This window comes from Pristis pectinata, chromosome 3, assembly GCF_009764475.1.
Source record: "Pristis pectinata isolate sPriPec2 chromosome 3, sPriPec2.1.pri, whole genome shotgun sequence".
Classification (NCBI taxonomy): Eukaryota; Metazoa; Chordata; class Chondrichthyes; order Rhinopristiformes; family Pristidae; genus Pristis; species Pristis pectinata.
This window is the reverse complement of record NC_067407.1, coordinates 34700344-34719289: the sequence shown is the minus strand read 5'-3', so window position 1 is coordinate 34719289 and position 18946 is coordinate 34700344. Positions and strand designations below refer to the sequence as shown.

Genomic DNA, 18946 nt, shown 5'->3' with positions numbered 1-18946 from the left:
GTTGTTGTTGGTATTGTGAGAGCAAAAAACAATTGCTTTAATTTTCCATGTGGCTTATCAAAGGTTGGATGTTGGATAAGCAACTTGATAATAGAGTTGTGCTGAGCTCAGTGGTGAGTGTGGCTGTAGATTCTGTTGTCTTTAGATGATGTTACAAAAGGCAGTATGTTGATCAGGAAAAAGAGAAGGCCAAGAATGGATACCTGGGAGGCTCCAGAAATAGTGGTCCAAAGTGGAAGTAGCAGCCAATGCTGGAGATTCTATGGCTTTGATTAGAATGGGAAGACTAGAACTAAGTAAAGAGAGTGCTGTTTAGGTGGAGAGCAGGAGTGGAGCATTGAGGATCAAAGAGATGAGGAATGGTGCACCATAAAGCAAAGCATGCCATTTGTGACTTTGATCAGGGCCATCTCAATACTGTGGTAGGACTAGAAGCCAAATGGACAGATTTAAACTTGAAATTGTGGAAGGTTAAACTCTGGTAGATGCTGTAGTAAACTAAAGATCCAGTGGATTACAGGGATAGAGTTTGATATTGTTACCACATCTCATCAGTTTGCAGATATGACAACCACACAGGACTAAAAGCTTGAATGTATTCAGCCAATTGAATCCACAAGTTGTGTAAATATTTGTATTGTAATTTGTGTGGAATTTCTTTTGTGTAATAGCTAAGTATGAAGCTGTGATTTATATTAAAAAAAATTCTACAAAGAAGGATAAACTAGCCTCAAGATCCTCAAGATCCTCAAGACAAACCACTGAAGAAGCTTAATTGAAAGTTGAATTGAGCTGTCGGAGTTTTAAGGGCCAGGATAAAGGAATTCAGGAATCACATGTCTACAAGCATGTTGTGGAAGTTATGGAGCATTGTGCACCTAGTCTGTGACATCTTTCTTGAAGCCACCTACTCTGTTTTGCATTTTAACTATTCTGCCAGTATCTTTTTCTTCCACCAATCCCCATTCCTTCCTGAAGACAGAGTTGAACAGGCAGTGGGCATTCTCCGATACCAGATCCAAGGGCCAATTATTCAATTGTGAGCACTGGCAGACTGCACACAGTGGGCATCAGAATCAGAATTGATACCACCCTTGGTTAATGTTTACTGCATGATGCTTAGGGTGGGAATTCCGTATAATGTTACTCTACCTAACTTTTGGGTCTGAAGCCAATATAACATCCTACTATCATCAGTGAACTTGGCATGGTCTCTAGATCAAACTTGAGAGTTGTGTAATGTTTACTACTGTTCTGCTTTTTGTATTAAAACACTGTGGCAACAGTGAGATATTTTTAATAGAAATGCCTAAAAATTGCTTCACCAGTCTGTTTTTGAGAACTGTATGACTAAAAATAATTGTTTTTAGATGGAATTTGTGCAATTGAGTGCCACATAGTCTAGGCGATTCAGCCCAGCATTTCCAGTCATCAGAGCTTAGATGCACAGAGTGAAGTCAGAAGCCATGCAGCATTCATTTTGAACATTATCAGGTGAAATTGGGTCACATTTTTCATTTCCATAGAAGCTGTTGGCCATTCGCAGGAAACACTATTATCTGATTGAATTTCTATGCCACTAACTCTACATTGAGAATAGCTAATCAATTTTGTGTCTCTTCTTGTGAAAGCCTTCCTGCTCACTGTGCTTCCCTCCTGCTCCCACACACTCATAAAATCCACCCCTTTCTGTGTCTCTCTTAATGGGTAGCTATGATGGATAACCACAAGAGCTTTGGCCTGGAAGGCCAGCTGGTGAATACAGTGTCAGAGTAAGGAGCTCATCTGTGGTTGCTGACTGTGGGCCACAGACTTGAGAATTACCTGAAGTCCACTGGAGGAGCAGTGCCGACCATCCAGAGATAAGACAATTTTCATGGTGTATCGTGCCAGTGGAACTGCCTAAGGACCAGAAGGACAATGATCTTGCACTTGCCACGACCCAGATCATGCATCTGCCTTTAAAATGAACAGATTCATTCTATTGCACACAACAAACTCCTGCAAGGCAGCTGTGTGTTCCTAGTTGTAAGTTTTCTGTTTTTGCAGAACAGCAGCCTGCTCCCAGACAGCTAAGAGGAGATGCATAATTCTGGGTGGTCTCTGCCTGACCATCATAGAAGTAGGAACATGCTCCATCACTCATTGTCCTCGGGGACATGTACCACTTCCAGGCTGGAAAGTCCTGCAAGACCCCCCCAATGTTTCTTCACATCTCCCACATTCTCTCAGGCAAGCCAAGTAATGTGGCAAGTATTTCAACATGCATCTGTATAATCTTCCCGTGTATGCTCCCTTATAGTCTATCAAATTGCTTTTTAGCAGTTTTTCTGATATGTGACCTGACATATTTCATTATCTCTCTAGCCTGACTGCAGCCAGCACTGTCAAGTATCCCTCTAAGTGAAACACATGCCACTGTTCTCGCTTATTCAATCCTTACAATGCCAGTATCAGAGCTGCCACTTGACACAGACTGTTCTTCCTCTATGGAGTGGCCCTCCTGGACAGGATTGGTTTGGGGTGAGGTGGAGTGGGAGAGGTTGGGAGTTAGTTAGGCTTAGGAATGACAATAACAAAAAGCAGAGCATGATAAGAGTGAGTACATGTTGCAGTTAGGCAGACTGATCAGCACATTGAGAGATGTATACAGAAAATTAATTGCATAGTTAAGTTACAGAGATACCTGCACATCTAGGTTACTTATCTGGCCTTCAGCTGAATAAGAGGCCATGGCTTGAATCCTGCTAATGCCAAACATTAAAGCGATCCTCTCCTCTAGCCTTGTGATTAGAAGGATTTACTTTCATTCTGTTGCTGCGCATGCTTGTGGACACCATTAGTTTGGAAAACGAAAGCCAAGTTTGTTTTCAAAGTGCTATGATGTTGCCCTAGTTTTGCATGCATGCGTATGTGCTAATAAATGAGAAAGCTGTGAGGAGTATGAGCAATGGCTACCATTATTTATCCATGAGGGGAAAGTCTGGAATGGGTGTGAGTGATGCTGGGCAGGGAAGTGTTGAAGGTGATTCAGATTGAAGGCGACTCAGATTGAAGGCAGAATAAATTGAGAACACTTACCTTGACTTATCCTGAAGGACCATGGGATTTCTCATGCCACTGTCCCAGTTTGGGAGTGGGAAGTGGAGGAAGGGCCGAATCATCCCAGGGTCTGCTGCCACCTCCTGTCAGCATCTTTTCATATCTGTTCAGTCCTTCTGGCACCCCTGGAGCAGAGGACACGTTCCTTGCCTTCTGCCATAGCCATAATGAAGTCCGCCAAAGAGAATGTTCCTCCCCTGCGGTGCTCCATCACTTACCCCCAATAACACAGCAGTACTGTGGCTCAGTAGAGAGCACTCCATGAGGACTGGAGCCCTGGCATCAATTAGCACAGGAATGTGCCAACAGATGTGTTAAATTGTGGTGGTAATGATTGGGACCTGCAACACAATGCACAATTCAAATGCACCTGCACATTTGTAGGAGGATCATGGTTGAAAGTGTGAATAGGAGTGGGTTAATGATGCTGCTCAGGATTAACGCTCCTATTTAGGAGCGATCCAATTTCTAGACAACTATGTCTCACTCTATTAAATGCTTTGGTATTGGATTAGTATGCAGAATTTTTTAAATTGCTAGATTCCCAAAATAGTTTTATTTCATAAATGGTGGTTTGTACAAAAATGTGTGACCTATCCAGCTCTATAATGTACCATACAGCCATTATAGACAAATGGATGCAGCATTGATATAATTTATTTTTTCATATCTAATAGCACTTTTAAAATGATTTATGCCTCACTTGGTCAAGAAACAAGATGGGAAATATTACTGCAGTATAAATAATTTACAGCAGTACATTTAAATGCAGTTTAGGATTGCAATGTGAAGACATTATTTCCTTGATGCTACACATTTCCCATTTCCACATGTGCTGCTGGCTATTATAATTTCCCTTAGGGGAGAGAGTAGCAGCAATTTGAAACCTGCTCAGCTTTTGCAGCAACCAACAGTCCAAAAGAGTGTTGGGGTAAAGTCTTACTGCATTACTATTGAAGCCAGAGTCATTGTATAATATCAATAAGCATGAATAATTGCAAGATTCCAAAAAGTGACTCAAGCTGCCTAACTTCCAAGGACCTTATTCCTCCCAATGGCTTTGATATTTGGAAGTGTGTGAACTACTGGTGCTGACCTCAGTTTGCTGATCCTTGCCTCTCTGAATGGAGAGGAAAAGGTGCAGAAAATATTGACCCGTGGCTGTCAACACATTTTTGTAGGTTGCTTGACTCCATAAACTAAGAATTCATTATTGGAACACAGTAACTGGGAATTTTTGGTGCCCAGCAGGTAGGGCACAGCCAAAGACCACTGAGATCTGTGGTTCTGCCATGTAACATGAGCCTAGGACTGACTTGGTTGCTTATGAGGGCTCACATCCTGAAACATAAGCTGAAAGTCAATGGCAAGCAGTAAAACGAAGAGGCTGCAATACAAACAGAGCAGTCATGGGGACTCCACAGTAAGGATCCAAGATGGAGATGCAAGCAATTGCAGATGCTGGAATCTGGAGCAAAAAATAAACTGCTGGAAGAACTCAGCAGGTCAAATAGCATCTGTGGGGGCAAAGGGATGGTCGATGTTTCGGATCAGACCCTGCAACAGGACTGAGAATGTAGAGGGAAGATGGCCAGTACAAAGAGTTGAGAGGGAGGGGTAAGACCTGGGCTGGTAGATGATAAATGGAATCAGATGGGGGTAAGGGAGTGTTGAAACAGAGGCTAGTTGGTGATGGGTGGAAACGTAAGGAAAGAAGAAGAAAAAAAATAGGCAGGTGGAGCCATGTGGGGGTGGGGGAGGAGGAAGGTAGAAACGGAGGCTGGGAGTTTGATAGGTGGTACTAGATAAGGGAGTGATGATGGGCGAGGGGATAGAAGAGGTGAACCACAGGAGAAGAAACCCAGGCAGAGGGGTATGTGGGTGACGGGCAGATGGAGCCAGGCTGGGGAGGGAAATAAGTCAAGGTAACAAAGGGGGGAAGGGGAAAGGGTTATGGGCAGAAGGTGGGAAAATGAGGTTGAAAAAATCAGCCATGACTGAGTGGGAGGGCAGACTAGATAGGCTGAATGGCCTAATTCTGCTCCTGTATCTTCTGGATGGAAAAGATGAATGAAGGGAGAGAACCTGGGTGGACTGGTGGGAGTGGAAAACAAACACAAGGGAAGTGGGTAACCTAAAATTGGAAAATTCAGTGTACATGCTATTGGGCAGTAGGCTACCCGTGTGGAATATGAGGTACTCTTATAGTTTGCATTTGGCCTTATTGTGGCAGTGGAGAAGGCTGAAGACAGACAGGTCACGGTGGGAATGGGAAGGGGAGTTAAAATGACATGAAACTGGAAGCTGAAGATGGCCATTTTAGACAGAGTGCAGGTGCTCTGCAAAATAGTTGCTTAGTCAATGTTCGGTCTCACCAAAGTAGAGGAGACCACATTGTGAGCACCAATTGCAATAGATGAGGTGGGAGGAGATGCATATGAATCTCTGCCTCATCTTAGGCCCCTGGAATGTGGTGAGGGAGGACGTGTAGGGACAAGTGTTGCACTTCCTCTGGTTGCAGGGGAAGGTACCAGAGAGGGGTGGATGGAAAAGGATGAGTGGACCAGGCTGTCACAGAGAGAACTGTCCCTGTGGAAAGCAGATGGGAATGGGGAAGATGTGGCTGGTGATGGGATCCCATTTCAGCTGGTGAAAATGGTGGAGGATAACGTGCTGGATATGGAGGCTAGTGGGGTGAAAGGTGAGGACCAAGGGGCCTCTATCTCTGTTCAGTCTGGGGAGAAGGGCAGGGGGGCTGGGCGGTGAGAGTAGATATATAGGAAATGAGTGTGAGGGCTCCATCAACTACAGCAGGGGAGAAGCCACATCAAAAGAATCAAAAGATAAGTTGTTCAGGGTCAGAACAAATGGAGGGGAACCAGTTGGGCCCTTGGTCCAGAAAGAGGAAGACTTTCCTGAAGGGGGATTTAGGTGTATGGAGACTGGATGTCCATGGTGAACTGTCCATGAGGCGGTTGGGACCAGGGAATTGGAAGTTATCAAAATGGGAAGGGCATGAGAGGGGTCCTGGGTGTAAGTAGGAAGAGACTGTACAAAGGGAGACAGGTTGGAGTCCAGATATGAAGAACTCAGTTCAGTGGGACAAAATCAGGCAGAAACAATTGGTCTACCAGGGCAGTCCTGTTTGTGGATCTTGAGTAAGAGACAGAAGTAGGAAATGTGGGGCTGGGGCGCTATCAGGTTGGAAGCTGGGAAGGGGAGATCTCCTGATGTGATGAGGTCAGTAATGGTCTGAGACAGTGGTCTGCTGTTTGTTGGTGGGGTTATCATCCAGGGGAAGGTATGAGGAGGTGTCCAAGACCTGCCGTCTAGCCTGAGGTCAGTGCACCAGACCACAACGGCACCATCGTTATCTCCACTCACCGCACCAATCCAAGGCGTCCCTGTGAGGTAACAAAAGGCTTTTACTTTGCCACCTTCTGCCAACTTCTAATTTCAGGGTTGTGTGTCAGGAGTTTGTAACCTTCAAACTCCTGACCACAGCTACAGTCAAGCTTCTGGATAAAAGCAGTGAGCGGATGATATTGGCAATCTAGGTTTTTTAGTAGGAGAATTACAAAATAATTTCTTTCTGACTGGGAATTATGGACTTGTGCAACCTATTTATAACACTGACGAGTGAGTGGTGGATCAAATTCAGACAACACCTTGTTAGGACATGGTGGAAACCAAACTATGAGGGATAAAAAAAACATTAAAAGGAATATTTTACAAGTTGATTCTAAGAGTACTGATTGTAACATTCTGAAATCCCTTCAGGGTCCCCGTTGCGCATTCACTAATGTCCAATTTACTCCATGAAAATGTTTAAGTGTAAACTAATATCATAAATGTTGAATTGTGAAACTTCTAAAATATTCGACTGTGTTCAAAATTAATTCTATTAGAAATAATTGTTTTAAGATGTTCAGAATCATTGTTTGCTGAATCATATTACTGCATGTTACCTTGAGTATAACTGGTAGATTTTTTTCATGATTCTTCAAGGTATCATTGAATTACAATACATGAAGCACAATTCAGTGATAAAATTATTCTGGCTGTGTAATTTTTTTCAGCAGTGATATGTATTTGAAGCATTGTAAAATACTAGAGTTGTTCTGATTCTATAAATTCCCCTGCGCTTTAAGTCTGACCCAGAGTTCAGAACTCAATTATTTGTATTTTCTTTCTCTGCCCCACATTTAGCGCAATCAGCAAGAGCTCTGTTCATTAGTCTTGACAAATATTTTACAACCCTTTAATAAATATTTTCCTGTTAATTTTTCTGTCAAATGGATTTAAAGAGCAAACTGATTTTCTTTGCATATTCGTTCCAAAATTCTTTCCCTAAATCTTAATTCCCAGAAGCACACATGCTCAACAAACAACATACAAGCTGTTGGAAATCTGAGGGGGGAAAAAACACCCTGAAAATATTCAGCAATCCAGGCAGCATTTTACGGGGAGAGAAACAGCGTTAATGTTTTCAATCCATGACCCATCATCATAAAATATGCTTTGCTGTTCCTTCAGCCAAACCTTACAACTGTATTTCAATGTTCTTTTCATTTGTTAAAGGATCTTTCTGGATTTCTACATTTTTATGTTGCAACATGGGGGTTGCATTTCATTTTGCTCTTGTGGCATTATAATGCTACTAAAATGGAACTAGTTAAGCTTAGCTGCCACCAATAGATTAAGGCAGATATTATTTGGCCAATCAGATGTCATTTTTGAAATTGGGTGTGATTGGATTTATAGTTCTTGTTATGAAATATTGTCTCCTATCTGTCATGTGGAATAATGTTCAATATCACTAATTGAAGGTCATGTCACTTCAGAAGTGACACTTGCAGCCTCTTTATTCCCTGAATTCCTCATTGGGCTTTAACTGTTTATTTGTAGAGTTCTTTTCACCTTCAGTTATACAACCAGATGGAAAAAAAATAACTAATCTGGCATGTTTATTTTCTTCAGGAGGTGGTGATTGTCAGAATGAAGATTCTTTGAAAAAATATATAATTAGAAACAATATCTTGAACAATGTTGACTAGTATTATGGTGAAACCTCGGCATAACACATTTTGTTGCATTGTGGTTTTGGACACACTGTGAATGTTATCATCTTCCCCAAGATGGAAATTAAATAAATGGTAGTTCCACTTATAACATGGGTAGCTTATACTGCAGGTATTAAAGCTGTCCTCAACATCTGCAGCATACTGACGTTGCAGTGCATTTAGTTTTAAATTTACAATAAAATAACAAATAGTTTTGTCTTTATGTGTGGATCCATTTGAAGAACACACATTCTACACTAGAATATTTTGAAAGGGGATGAATTGCTTCTACCAATATTCTATGAATAAAAGTTAATGCATGGTAAGGAAACTGCCAATGAGATTTTCTGTAAAAACATTTTAGCTATAATTAAGTCCACAATTCAGTGATAAAATTGGCCTTTATTTGTGTAGTTTGTATCTTGAAAACAATGTTTTATAACAGTAATATTATGAGCTGATTTTGTTTACAATATTTTCTCTCTTTTTTTTACAGCAAGTCCTCATGCAACAGCCTCAACTCTACATTTTCCAACGTCTCCCATCATCCAGCAGCCAGGTCCTTATTTCTCACACACGGCCATCCGCTATCATCCACACCCTAGTCAGGAAAGCCTGAAGGAATTTGTCCAACTTGTCTGCCCTGACACCAGCCAGCAGTCAGGACAGGTGGGGTTCCTAAATGTAAGGCCACTTTTTATTTTTCATGTCGATAGACAGAACTGTTACAACGTTCTAGCTTGATGCACTTTGCAGTTCTACATATCACTGGAAATTTGCATGTTGATGTCATGTGTTCCCTTTATTTATGGTTGTCGAGGCTGCAAGTTACAAATCATTAAATACTGTAAGCTCTGAAACAACAAAAGTAGGTTTGCACCTTTCCCTAGTTAGTGAGTTTTAGTCATTTTCTTATTTTGTGTGTATTTGTATGTACTTAACTTGCTTCTCTGTGACTTTCTTTTCCCAATGGCATTTACTCAGCATCAGTGTTAATGGCCTATCGTGATGAATTTAAAAATCACAAATAACTTATCAATTATGTACATGTAGCAGATTTGATTTCATATCATCATGTGGATCATCTCAATCTTTGTATGTTACATAGTGGTTCATCTATGACCAAGAGAAGCCATTCGTTGCATCAGGCATGATCATGTATGTGATGAGACAGATAACAAAGAGCTCTGTAGCTTCTAAAATTGAAGAGCAGGACCAATATTCCTGATCCCAGTGAGAATACTGAATAATTATCTATCATATCTGATGTCTTGAAATCATATTTTGTTTGAACTATTTAATTATTTTCTAACTGTACCAGTATTGGCAGACCACACACCACCTGTGACCAGATCAGGGACCTTTCTCTTTTGATGCTGTATGGCAGAGTACTGGGAGGTATTTAACAGTGAATAGTGAATGAATCTGTGGCTCTCCCTTCTAGCTGACACCAGCGTTGCTGAGAACAAGACATAAATACCTTCAGTCACAGGTTTGGAGTAGCATTTGTTGACAAACAGCCAGGACCTGAGACAGAAGATTCCCAAGAAGTGTAATAATGTTAATATACTGTATTAAACCTCTACAATGCTAGCACTTCACCGAGCACTGTTTTTGCATGTCTCAAAGGAATGAAATGCCACGTGTGTGTCATAGAGAGAAAGCATTTGCATTGCAACTGGTCATTTGGCCTTCCACACAGATATTCTGTTTGCCAGTTATTTTTAAAGTACATCTCTCTTCATTTCTCAGACAGAGGGAAAAGCCAGATGTGGTTAATGCATTTGTTCTACAATGCCACATAGACCATTTTATTGAGGCCAGACATGCATAGCCAGCTACAGTATCAGACGTCAGATTCAACAACATTTGCAGCAACTTAAAGCTGCAGAAATATAATTTATTTCTGTTAGATTGCATAAGATTGAAAATTCAGATGCCAGGAGGGAGCAGTGACACGGGAGGGCATTTGGATTAACAGCATCATATGATGGCACTAATGGATGGACAAACTTCCAGCCAACGGAGAGGAGTTATATGGGTAAGTTGGTCATTGTGAATCAGTGCAACAAAGAAATGATGTGAGGCTTGGGCTACCAGTGAAGAGGAAGCAGCACCAGTGGAGGTTCAGTGGTGAGGGAGAGAGAAGGAGGATGAAATTGGTAACTAGTAGGTGGTTTGAAACAGGAAATGCAGCTGGTGTGAGATAATTGAAATTTGAGCTTGTGGCAGTGATAATGGAGTTGAGCAGGTGAGTTTTTTTTATGACTTGTTGCTCATAACTGTTTAATATCATCATTGTTCTGCCTTTATATGCTGTTTCCCATTCTTCATTTACCATTATTTCTTAATGGAACTACTTTCTCACAGTTGACAACTGATAGTGAGAGGGTGGGGTAGTGTTGGCTAGACTGGAGGCTAACTACATGGTACGTAATGGATCAGCATGACCTATTGGTTGATCTATTGAGGTTTTACAAACATGGACTGAAGACTAGGCATGGTGTGAAGGCATCATTCAAGATCAGTAGAAAGTAAAGAAACTCTGAATTGTGGAGTCTGACTAAGAAACTTTCACCATATGGTAAAGTTGGAAATTTGTTCATTTGGGGGAATGGATTTTTCTGTTGTTCATTCATGGGATGTAGAGGTTGTTGGCAGTGCTGATATTTATTGCCTATTCCTAATCGCCCTTGAACTGTGAAGGTAGTCAAGAATGGAGGTGGACTCACAAATTGGCCAACCATGGTAAGGATGACAGGTTTCCTTCAGTGAGGAAATCTTCAAGAAGATTTGTGAACCACTTAAGTTTTTACGACAATCCAATGGCTTCACGGTTACCAGTGCTGAGATGAGCCTTTTTAAAAAAAAATCTAGATCTATTTAGTTAGATGAATTTGAATTTCCCAACTGGCATTGTTGCTATTGATCTCAGGTCTTTAGATTAATGATCCAGATGTTTGGTTGTTCTCCAATAATTTAACCACTACTGTATCCTTAAGGTCTGCTAAACATTTTGAGCAACTGCAGGTTGGCATAAAATGCACTCTCAGATGGAAGGGAGGTGAATCAAGAATATGTTACATCAGGCAATAGCTAGTAATTAAATCACAAGAGTTTATGAAACTGAATGAAGCCACTCAGTCCATTGTATCTCTGCTGTTTAGGTTACTCTCGCATCCCATCTCTCAGTTTGTAGCCTTGTAAAGCACTCATGAAACTATGCACATCTGCTTAGGAGAAAATGCATGCCAATCCTTGGCTTTAGCAGCAATATCTCTGTGACACACTGGGCCAAAGATATTGGAGGAGTCTCTGAATACCATGGCAGTTATTTTACAGATTTGGTTATGTGGTAGATCAGCCTTGCGCATGAAACTTTATCCAAAATTACTCATTGGAGTGAAAATGCAAATGGATCCACATGTATTTAGCTATCACTTTGATATTGATTATAAATTGAAGGAGAGTAATCTGATGTAAATTTGGGAAATGCATGCTTTGTCAATCCATAAACTTAAAATTGAAACTGCTGTTATGCCATATGAATTTGTGTTATTTTTCACATTGGAAGTATCAATTACAGCCTTAATAGCTGCATGTAATTTATTAGCTAATTATGGATTTTAGTAGTTGTAGATAATGGATAAATGGCCAAAATTTTGGAAAAATTGTCTGAGCAAATTCCTGCAGCTAATTTTGAGATTTCACTTTTCAATTAATTGGAAAAGTTACAAATATCACAATGTTTGAGAGAAGTCATTTCATCACAAATGGTCATTTATAAAATCCATCACATGGAAGCTATTGAAATCATCCATGAGAAATGGAGAGATGTAATGGTCATGATATCTGACTTAACTCGTTGAATGTTTGAGGAGTCATGAAACTAATGGATAGGGAAGGATCTACAGGCATTTCCTAGTGTGCTTTCAAAAAGATTCAGCAGAAGAGATTACTAGCAAAAAATGGGAGTAAATCAAATTGGTAGTAATCCTTTAATGTGGTTCAAAAAAAAGAATGTGTTTTTAAAAAAAAGGGAAAGGAATAGATAATCACAAGTGTTAGCAGTTGTAGTTGTAGTACAATTCATAGTGAAGGGAAATAGCATATATAAGTGTCGCAAATGGCGAATACATCAGCAAAAAGACAAGGCTAATTAAAGTGATATGTATCTATTGACTGTGCTATTGTAATTTGCATCCATTTGTGATCAAGCTTCTTCAGCAAGACAATAATCTGTTCCATCACAACATTGTAATAGAGGCCTTTCACCCAATCTATCAGTACATCTAGTCGTTCTGTCCTCTTCAACCAATCTGCTAAGAGAGTCCACAGACAGGAACACCTCTGTATAAGCTTACAGTTTGGTCTAACCTGGATAAAAATAGAAGAGTTTTCTGGTGCCATGTGGTCTTGCACTGTAACTGAGTAACTCTGTTGATCTACTTTGTATTCAAACGGGAAAGACCAAGCAGAATTCTGCTCGGTCTTTCCCATTTAAATACCAAGTAGACTTTGTGACTGTTGTGGACAACCTCCCCAAATCTGTTTAAAATAATTTTCATTATTGTCTCTGCATAATGTATATTTTTATTAATAACCAAAATTATATTTTTTTAACTGATTGCAATTCCCCTGGTCTCTCATCACCTCTCAGTACATAGCTTTGTTGCTCAATCGGTGCTTTCAGGAAAAATCTCAGTTGGGAATATTCCATCTTCCGAGATTTTAAGGTCAGTGAATAAGAGACTTTTGTTTGGACAAAGATAATAATTCCTTGCAGTAAACTTGCATTCCATACTGCTAAAGCAATTTGTAGGACAGGGATGTACAGTATAAGCATAACTTTTAAATGATATATCAATTACTTACCATTAGAACACCTAATATAACAAAGCATCTTCTGTAACTGTAGGATTCTAACAGACAATTTGAGATCCAATTTATAATAGGTGCACAAAATATACTATACTTGAAGCTTTATTTTATGTAATCATGCTTTCAGACATACTAGACAACACGTAGTGGATACTGTCTGCAGTGAGTTAGAAGATACCTACTTGTCCAGACATCAAATCAATACACCAACATTCATGCTTGAGGATTCATTTGCTCAGATCATCTGAAAACTTGTGAATTATTTAATAGTACAAGTGCAGATTCGATATTGTAAAAATCAGTAGGTTAGCCTGAGCTCCCCTATAGTGTGCAAAAAATCTTCACAAAGGTATACATGATGTAGATTTGCTAATTGATTGTGAATTAAATAATATCAATCAGGGTAGATCTACTACAGAGTGTCCTGTTTACTCTAAGGTGACTCAAAAAGATTAATGGGAATATTGGGATAGATTTTCTTCTTAAACAGTAAAAACATTCAGTTCCTAGGCACAGCAAATCAGAAATGGGCCCACATCCCTCCCCAGAATTACCAGGGTTTTACCCACTTGGCATTCCTAGCATCACCTCACATCACAATTTGCATGTAAAGTGATTAGAGGTTAAAGTTAGGATCCTTGAAACTTCGGGGATTTGAAGGTACTTTGATGCATAATTGAAGAACGTGTGAGAATATTAGGGTTTCTTCTTCTCCAGTATTACCTAAGGATGTTCCCCCAACGTAAAGTCCTGACAGGATCACAACTAGATCAAGGGTACACTGAATTTCATATCGGCATGCATTGCTGATCAAGCGTCCAGCGGGGGGCAGGAGAGGACAATTCGCCCCCAAGCTTTGGCCATGTGTAAGAAGATGCAGTCAGAAAATTGAATTTCTCACTCTAGACTTCATTGACTTTCCATCTGTTCCATACCCCAACCCAAGCCGTTGCTTTTAGCACAACATGCCAGGCAGGCATCCAGCCATGGTTTCCAGGTCATCATGGTATTACGAGACAATCTGTTACTGCATTGCTCACAGGAATCAATATTTATATTTATTTATTTATTAGTCACATGTACATCAAAACAACAGTGAAATGTATCTTTTTGCGTTACTGAGAATGTGCTGGGGGGCAAGTGTAATCTTCAGAGGCAGCACGCATTTGTATTTCAAATGTCAAACCCTAGGCCTGTACAAAAGCTCTCACTGCCAGTGCTGAATGGAGAAAAATTGCAACAGGTTTGCAAAAGACAACTTCCATTATTTATGTGGACATGAGAATTTATAATGGAACAGATTGACACAAAAGTGAACAAAATGTGATGATAGGGAATCAAGTTTTGTGCTTGAGCAAAATATGGAAATTTCTTGGATCACACTTGTGGAGTGTGAAGTCAATTGCAGCCATATTTCTTTGGGGGTGAATAAAGCAATGTCACTCTACTTTTATGAATTGTTGTACCCAAGAAATTCTAGGTTGCATTCAATATTACATTGAAGGCAGGAAATTGCTTGCTTGCATAGGATTTAATATCCTTATAACAGCTTAAAGGTTCAAATGCTGTACTTTGTTGATTGTAAGGCAACTTTCAGGGAGAATAAAATGTTCAAAGTGAGCAACTGACCAGAAAACGGCTATATTTACCTTTGGGGCTGCAGAAGTCATGCTTGAAGGATTAATAGAAAGGAAGGAACATCACTGACATGGAAAGCTGCTGACTGCTAGGGAGCAATGGGAATGAGGCCCTCACTTCTTCCATTGCAAACTCTACCATTCAGCCAAATAGAACATTGTTGTAAGAAGTTAAATAAATTTAACGGAGTCAAACCAGTTAAGGGTTAAAAGCATACCTTTCATTAATGTATTATGCAAAGCATGCCTGACGGTTGCTTTTATCTGATGCCATCACTGCCCATGAGGGCAGCAGGATGTCCTTCCCACATCCTAGTCATCTGATGTTATTCCTGCTCTTAACATTCTTCAGTGCATAAGGTCCCTTCTGGTCAATTCAGTTACCTGTTGCTTACATGAAATGATCAGCACATACTCAATAGATTAGACTCTCATAGTTGGGTTTTATACAATATCATTGTAATGATAATTACATGGTGGGCAGCACGGTAGCGTAGCGGTTAGCGCGACACTATTACAGCGCCAGCAATCGGGATTCAATTCCCATCGCTGTCTGTAAGGAGTTTGTACATTCTCCCATGTCTGCGTGGGTTTCCTCCAGGTGCTTCGGTTTCCTCCCACATTCCAAAGATGTACGAGTAGGTTAATTTGGGTTTAAAGTGGGCGGCGCAGACTCGTTGGGCCAGAAGGGTCTGTTACCATGCTGTAAATAAAATTTTTTTAAAAATTTTTAAAAATTTAAAAATATAGAGCTTTTGATGTAGTTTAACATCACAATAATTGTTTATAACTATTTGTACTCATTTTGAAGGCAAAGGCTACTCATAGCAACAAAAGGTGAACAGCAACAATGCAACTTGTGCATTACTTTCTGAAACAATTCTTGTTAGATGCAAATTAGGCAGCAGGCAACTTGTGCAAGCAAGTTCCCTCTAACAGATGCAAACTGGTCAGTTATTCTAAAATTTCACCAGGCTACAGTCAGGAACAGCTCCAGGCTCATCCAAATCTACATGTTAAGGATGCCAGTGGTGTATTTTATAACTCTGGCTGTGACCTATATCTCATTACATTTATGTCCAGTTTGTGTATTGGTAAATCCAAGGAGTGTCATGGCTCACAGTTGCAGAAGATTGGTCTGAGCTTCCAGGAGTCACATTCAGTCTTGTTCTCAAGGTGAAATTTTCCAGGGACCACGGATTGTTTAAACTGAAGGCATTGCAAATGCTGTTGAGAAAATATGCATCTTCTTTGGCATTGGCTACAGAGGCATTGAGAGGAAAAGTGAATCCTTTGTGATTTGTATAAATAGTGGCACACTGTAATGGAATATTTGGGTCATGTGATTGCAATCGATAATCACTCTCATTTTCAGGAATCCTGCCAGCCTGTAGTTGCAGATCTCTGTTAAAGTGCTGTTGATTGTCCACAGAAAGGGAATGAAATCCGATGCTCACACAAACCGTGTCAGAGACCTGCTTCACATATCTATTACACTGTTGATTGGCTGATATTTGCAATATTCCTAGTGGCTGTTTGAAGTGATCTTGATACATTTAAGTTGGTGCAGTTATCAGTGTGTAAGTGCCTTCCTGCAAGCTCCCTTCCATGGTATGATATTGCTTTTCATAATTGCTTCTTTGATGCATTGGATCGCCTTCTTGTACAAGTATATATGCATGTGGCTGAGCATTCTGGTTTTGAGGTACAAGCAGACGTGCGCCAGTTACCTGATGTACTGCATGACCTACCCTGGCTTGTTTCTCGTCCTTTTAAAAAAAAGTCAGAGAATCATTTTCCCAGTACCACATCAGGAGTTGCAAAGGCTCTTCAACACCTGCGTTAAAGCAAAGGTGAAATAAATGCGAAGAAGCTTTGATAATGGGTCATTATTTACAATTTTCCTGTTGTCTTGTTACATACTTTATTTGGAGTCATAGAAAAATGAGAAGGCCATTCAGCCCCAATGAGTCTATCCTGTTTTTTTTAAAGAAAAGCGATCCAATTAGTCCCTTTCAAAAGTGAAACATTGTAGATGCTGAAAATCTGATTAAAGGTCATTGACCTGAAAATGTAATTGTTTCTCTCTCCCTGCTGCCTAACCTGCAAGGTATTTCCAGCTTTTTCTGTTTCAATTCTATCAGTCTATAACTTTGTTCTTTTCTTGTATTCCTGCAATTTTTGTGCTTAAAGCATTTATCCAGTTTCACTTTGAAGGATGCTGTCAAATCTGTATCCTTCAGTCAGTCTGGCACTAATTTCCAAATCCTAGCCACACATTGCATAGAAAAGATGTCCTCATCTTGCCTCAGTCACTTTTTTTCCCAATCATCTTGAATCTTTGTCCTCTGGTTCTTCAGCTTTTGGAAACAGTTTTTCTTTAACTACTTTAGCTGAACTTTATATGCTTTCAAACACAATTAAAATACCTCCTCTTAAACTCCCTTGCTCTAAGGATAATAACTACTGCTTTTCCATTGTATCCATGTAACTATAATCTCTCATCCCTGGAAACATTTTGGCCAATCTGTGTGCTCTTGAAACTTCAGGGTCTATCTTAAAGTGTGGTGCCCAGAATTTAATATTATGGAAGAAAGATTTCCATTAAAAGAACCGACGTATAAATTAGCAATGTTTACAGGCAATGAAAGTGGCAGCTCAGTGGTCAGCAGGTAGTGCTGCTGCCTCTTAGCTCCATTGGACTGGGTTCTGTACTGACCTTTGCTGTGTGTGGAGTTTTCATGTTCTCCCTATGACTGTGCAGTTTCCCCTGGGCACTCTGGTTTCATCACATATCTCAAAGACATGATGGTTGGTAGGTTGATTGACCACTCTCAATTGTTCCTCATGTGGCTGGAGTTGATGAGCATCTGAAAGAAAATGTCACAGTGAAATAACTGGAGGAATGGAATTGATGTGACTGGTCTGAGAGCCAGCATAGACTGTGTGCCAAATGACCTCTTTCTATTTTGTAAGGAAATATGATATCCTTAGTATATTAATACTTTATTCTTAGTGATACATAGTTAACCACCATGTTAGAATACAGCTTTTACTCAAATACTAAACCTGATAGTGTGAAATGGAAAAAACTGACTGGAATTTGGGCTGTATCTTTGGGCAGTATCTTAATGCAAAGAACAAAAAATGTCTGATGTTGTAAATCTGAAATAAAACAGAAAATTCTAGAAATGTTCAGCAGGTCATGCAGTATCTGTGGAGGGAAAAACTAATATTTCAGGTTGATTTTTTTTTGTCAGATTTCATTGCTGGGCAAGAAGTGACACAAATTCAACAATAATTGAAAAGCAAAAGAAGCCGTCCTGATGAAAATCATCAACTTGAAGCATTAATTCTGCTTCCCTCTCCAACACTTTCCAGTATTTTCCACTTTTATTTCACATCATTATGCATTGCTTTTCATGCCTCCCTTCCCAAGCCAGAAGGTATTTCCTGAACTAATTGAAATATGAATGTGAAAAATAAATGTGGTACAATGTATTGAGGTCCATCATAAAAAAAATCTCCAAACAGCTTTCCGCTCAAAAGTGCAGACTTTGATGCTCACTGCAAGTTTTTCTCTTCAGAAAGTAAAGGTTACGTATTTCTCTTTAATATGGAATAGCACAAGGATTGTTTTCAATTCACTATCTTCGATGATTAGCTCAGATATGAATGACCAGGATTTTACTGGAGCTGTGACAGAGGTAAATATCACCTTGCAACAATGGAATAACTATTGCCAGTTAGCCTGTCACAAGTGTGAAGTAGGAAGACATGTTCAGCTAAGAATACAGGGGCTATATGTTATATACAAACAACAGGGCAAACTATCCAGAGAATGGATCCACTGCAGCAGATGCAGGTACTTTTATCCCACAAGGAACAGCACACAATGAGGCTGAGATTCAACAGAGAAGTTCTTATTTTTAGGGTACTTATCGCTTTACTGTTTCTCTCAGGAGTAGTCATTCATTTGCTATTAGATAATGTCACCACTGCTATGAAGGTTATGTTTCAGGTGACACCACAGGATAGCATCCCTATTCATTGTAGCAAAGAAGGTTTAACTGATGCTCTGCTTTGTCCCAGGTTGACCTACAGTATATCATTTTCAGCAGGAACTATGGTACCTCTTGTAGGATGAGAGGGGGGAATGTTCCCATGGGCTCATTCTCCTAGGTGGCGGAGCATTATTGACTGTTGCCTTCTGTGTGTTGCCAACAATTCTTTGGCGTACTTTCAAGAATTATCACCCTAGGA

At 40.0% G+C, this 18946-nt stretch overlaps 1 protein-coding gene across 12 annotated transcripts in view; it reads left to right on the top strand.

Annotated features, from left to right (window-relative positions):
- nfia (nuclear factor I/A) overlaps positions 1–18946 on the top strand; it is a 617449-nt gene that overhangs the window by 538569 nt on the left and 59934 nt on the right. For all 12 annotated transcript variants that reach the window (XM_052010740.1, XM_052010745.1, XM_052010741.1 and 9 more), the window contains one exon: positions 8662–8849. In XM_052010740.1, the coding sequence (XP_051866700.1) occupies positions 8662–8849 (188 nt within the window). The remainder of the gene's footprint in view (positions 1–8661; positions 8850–18946) is intronic.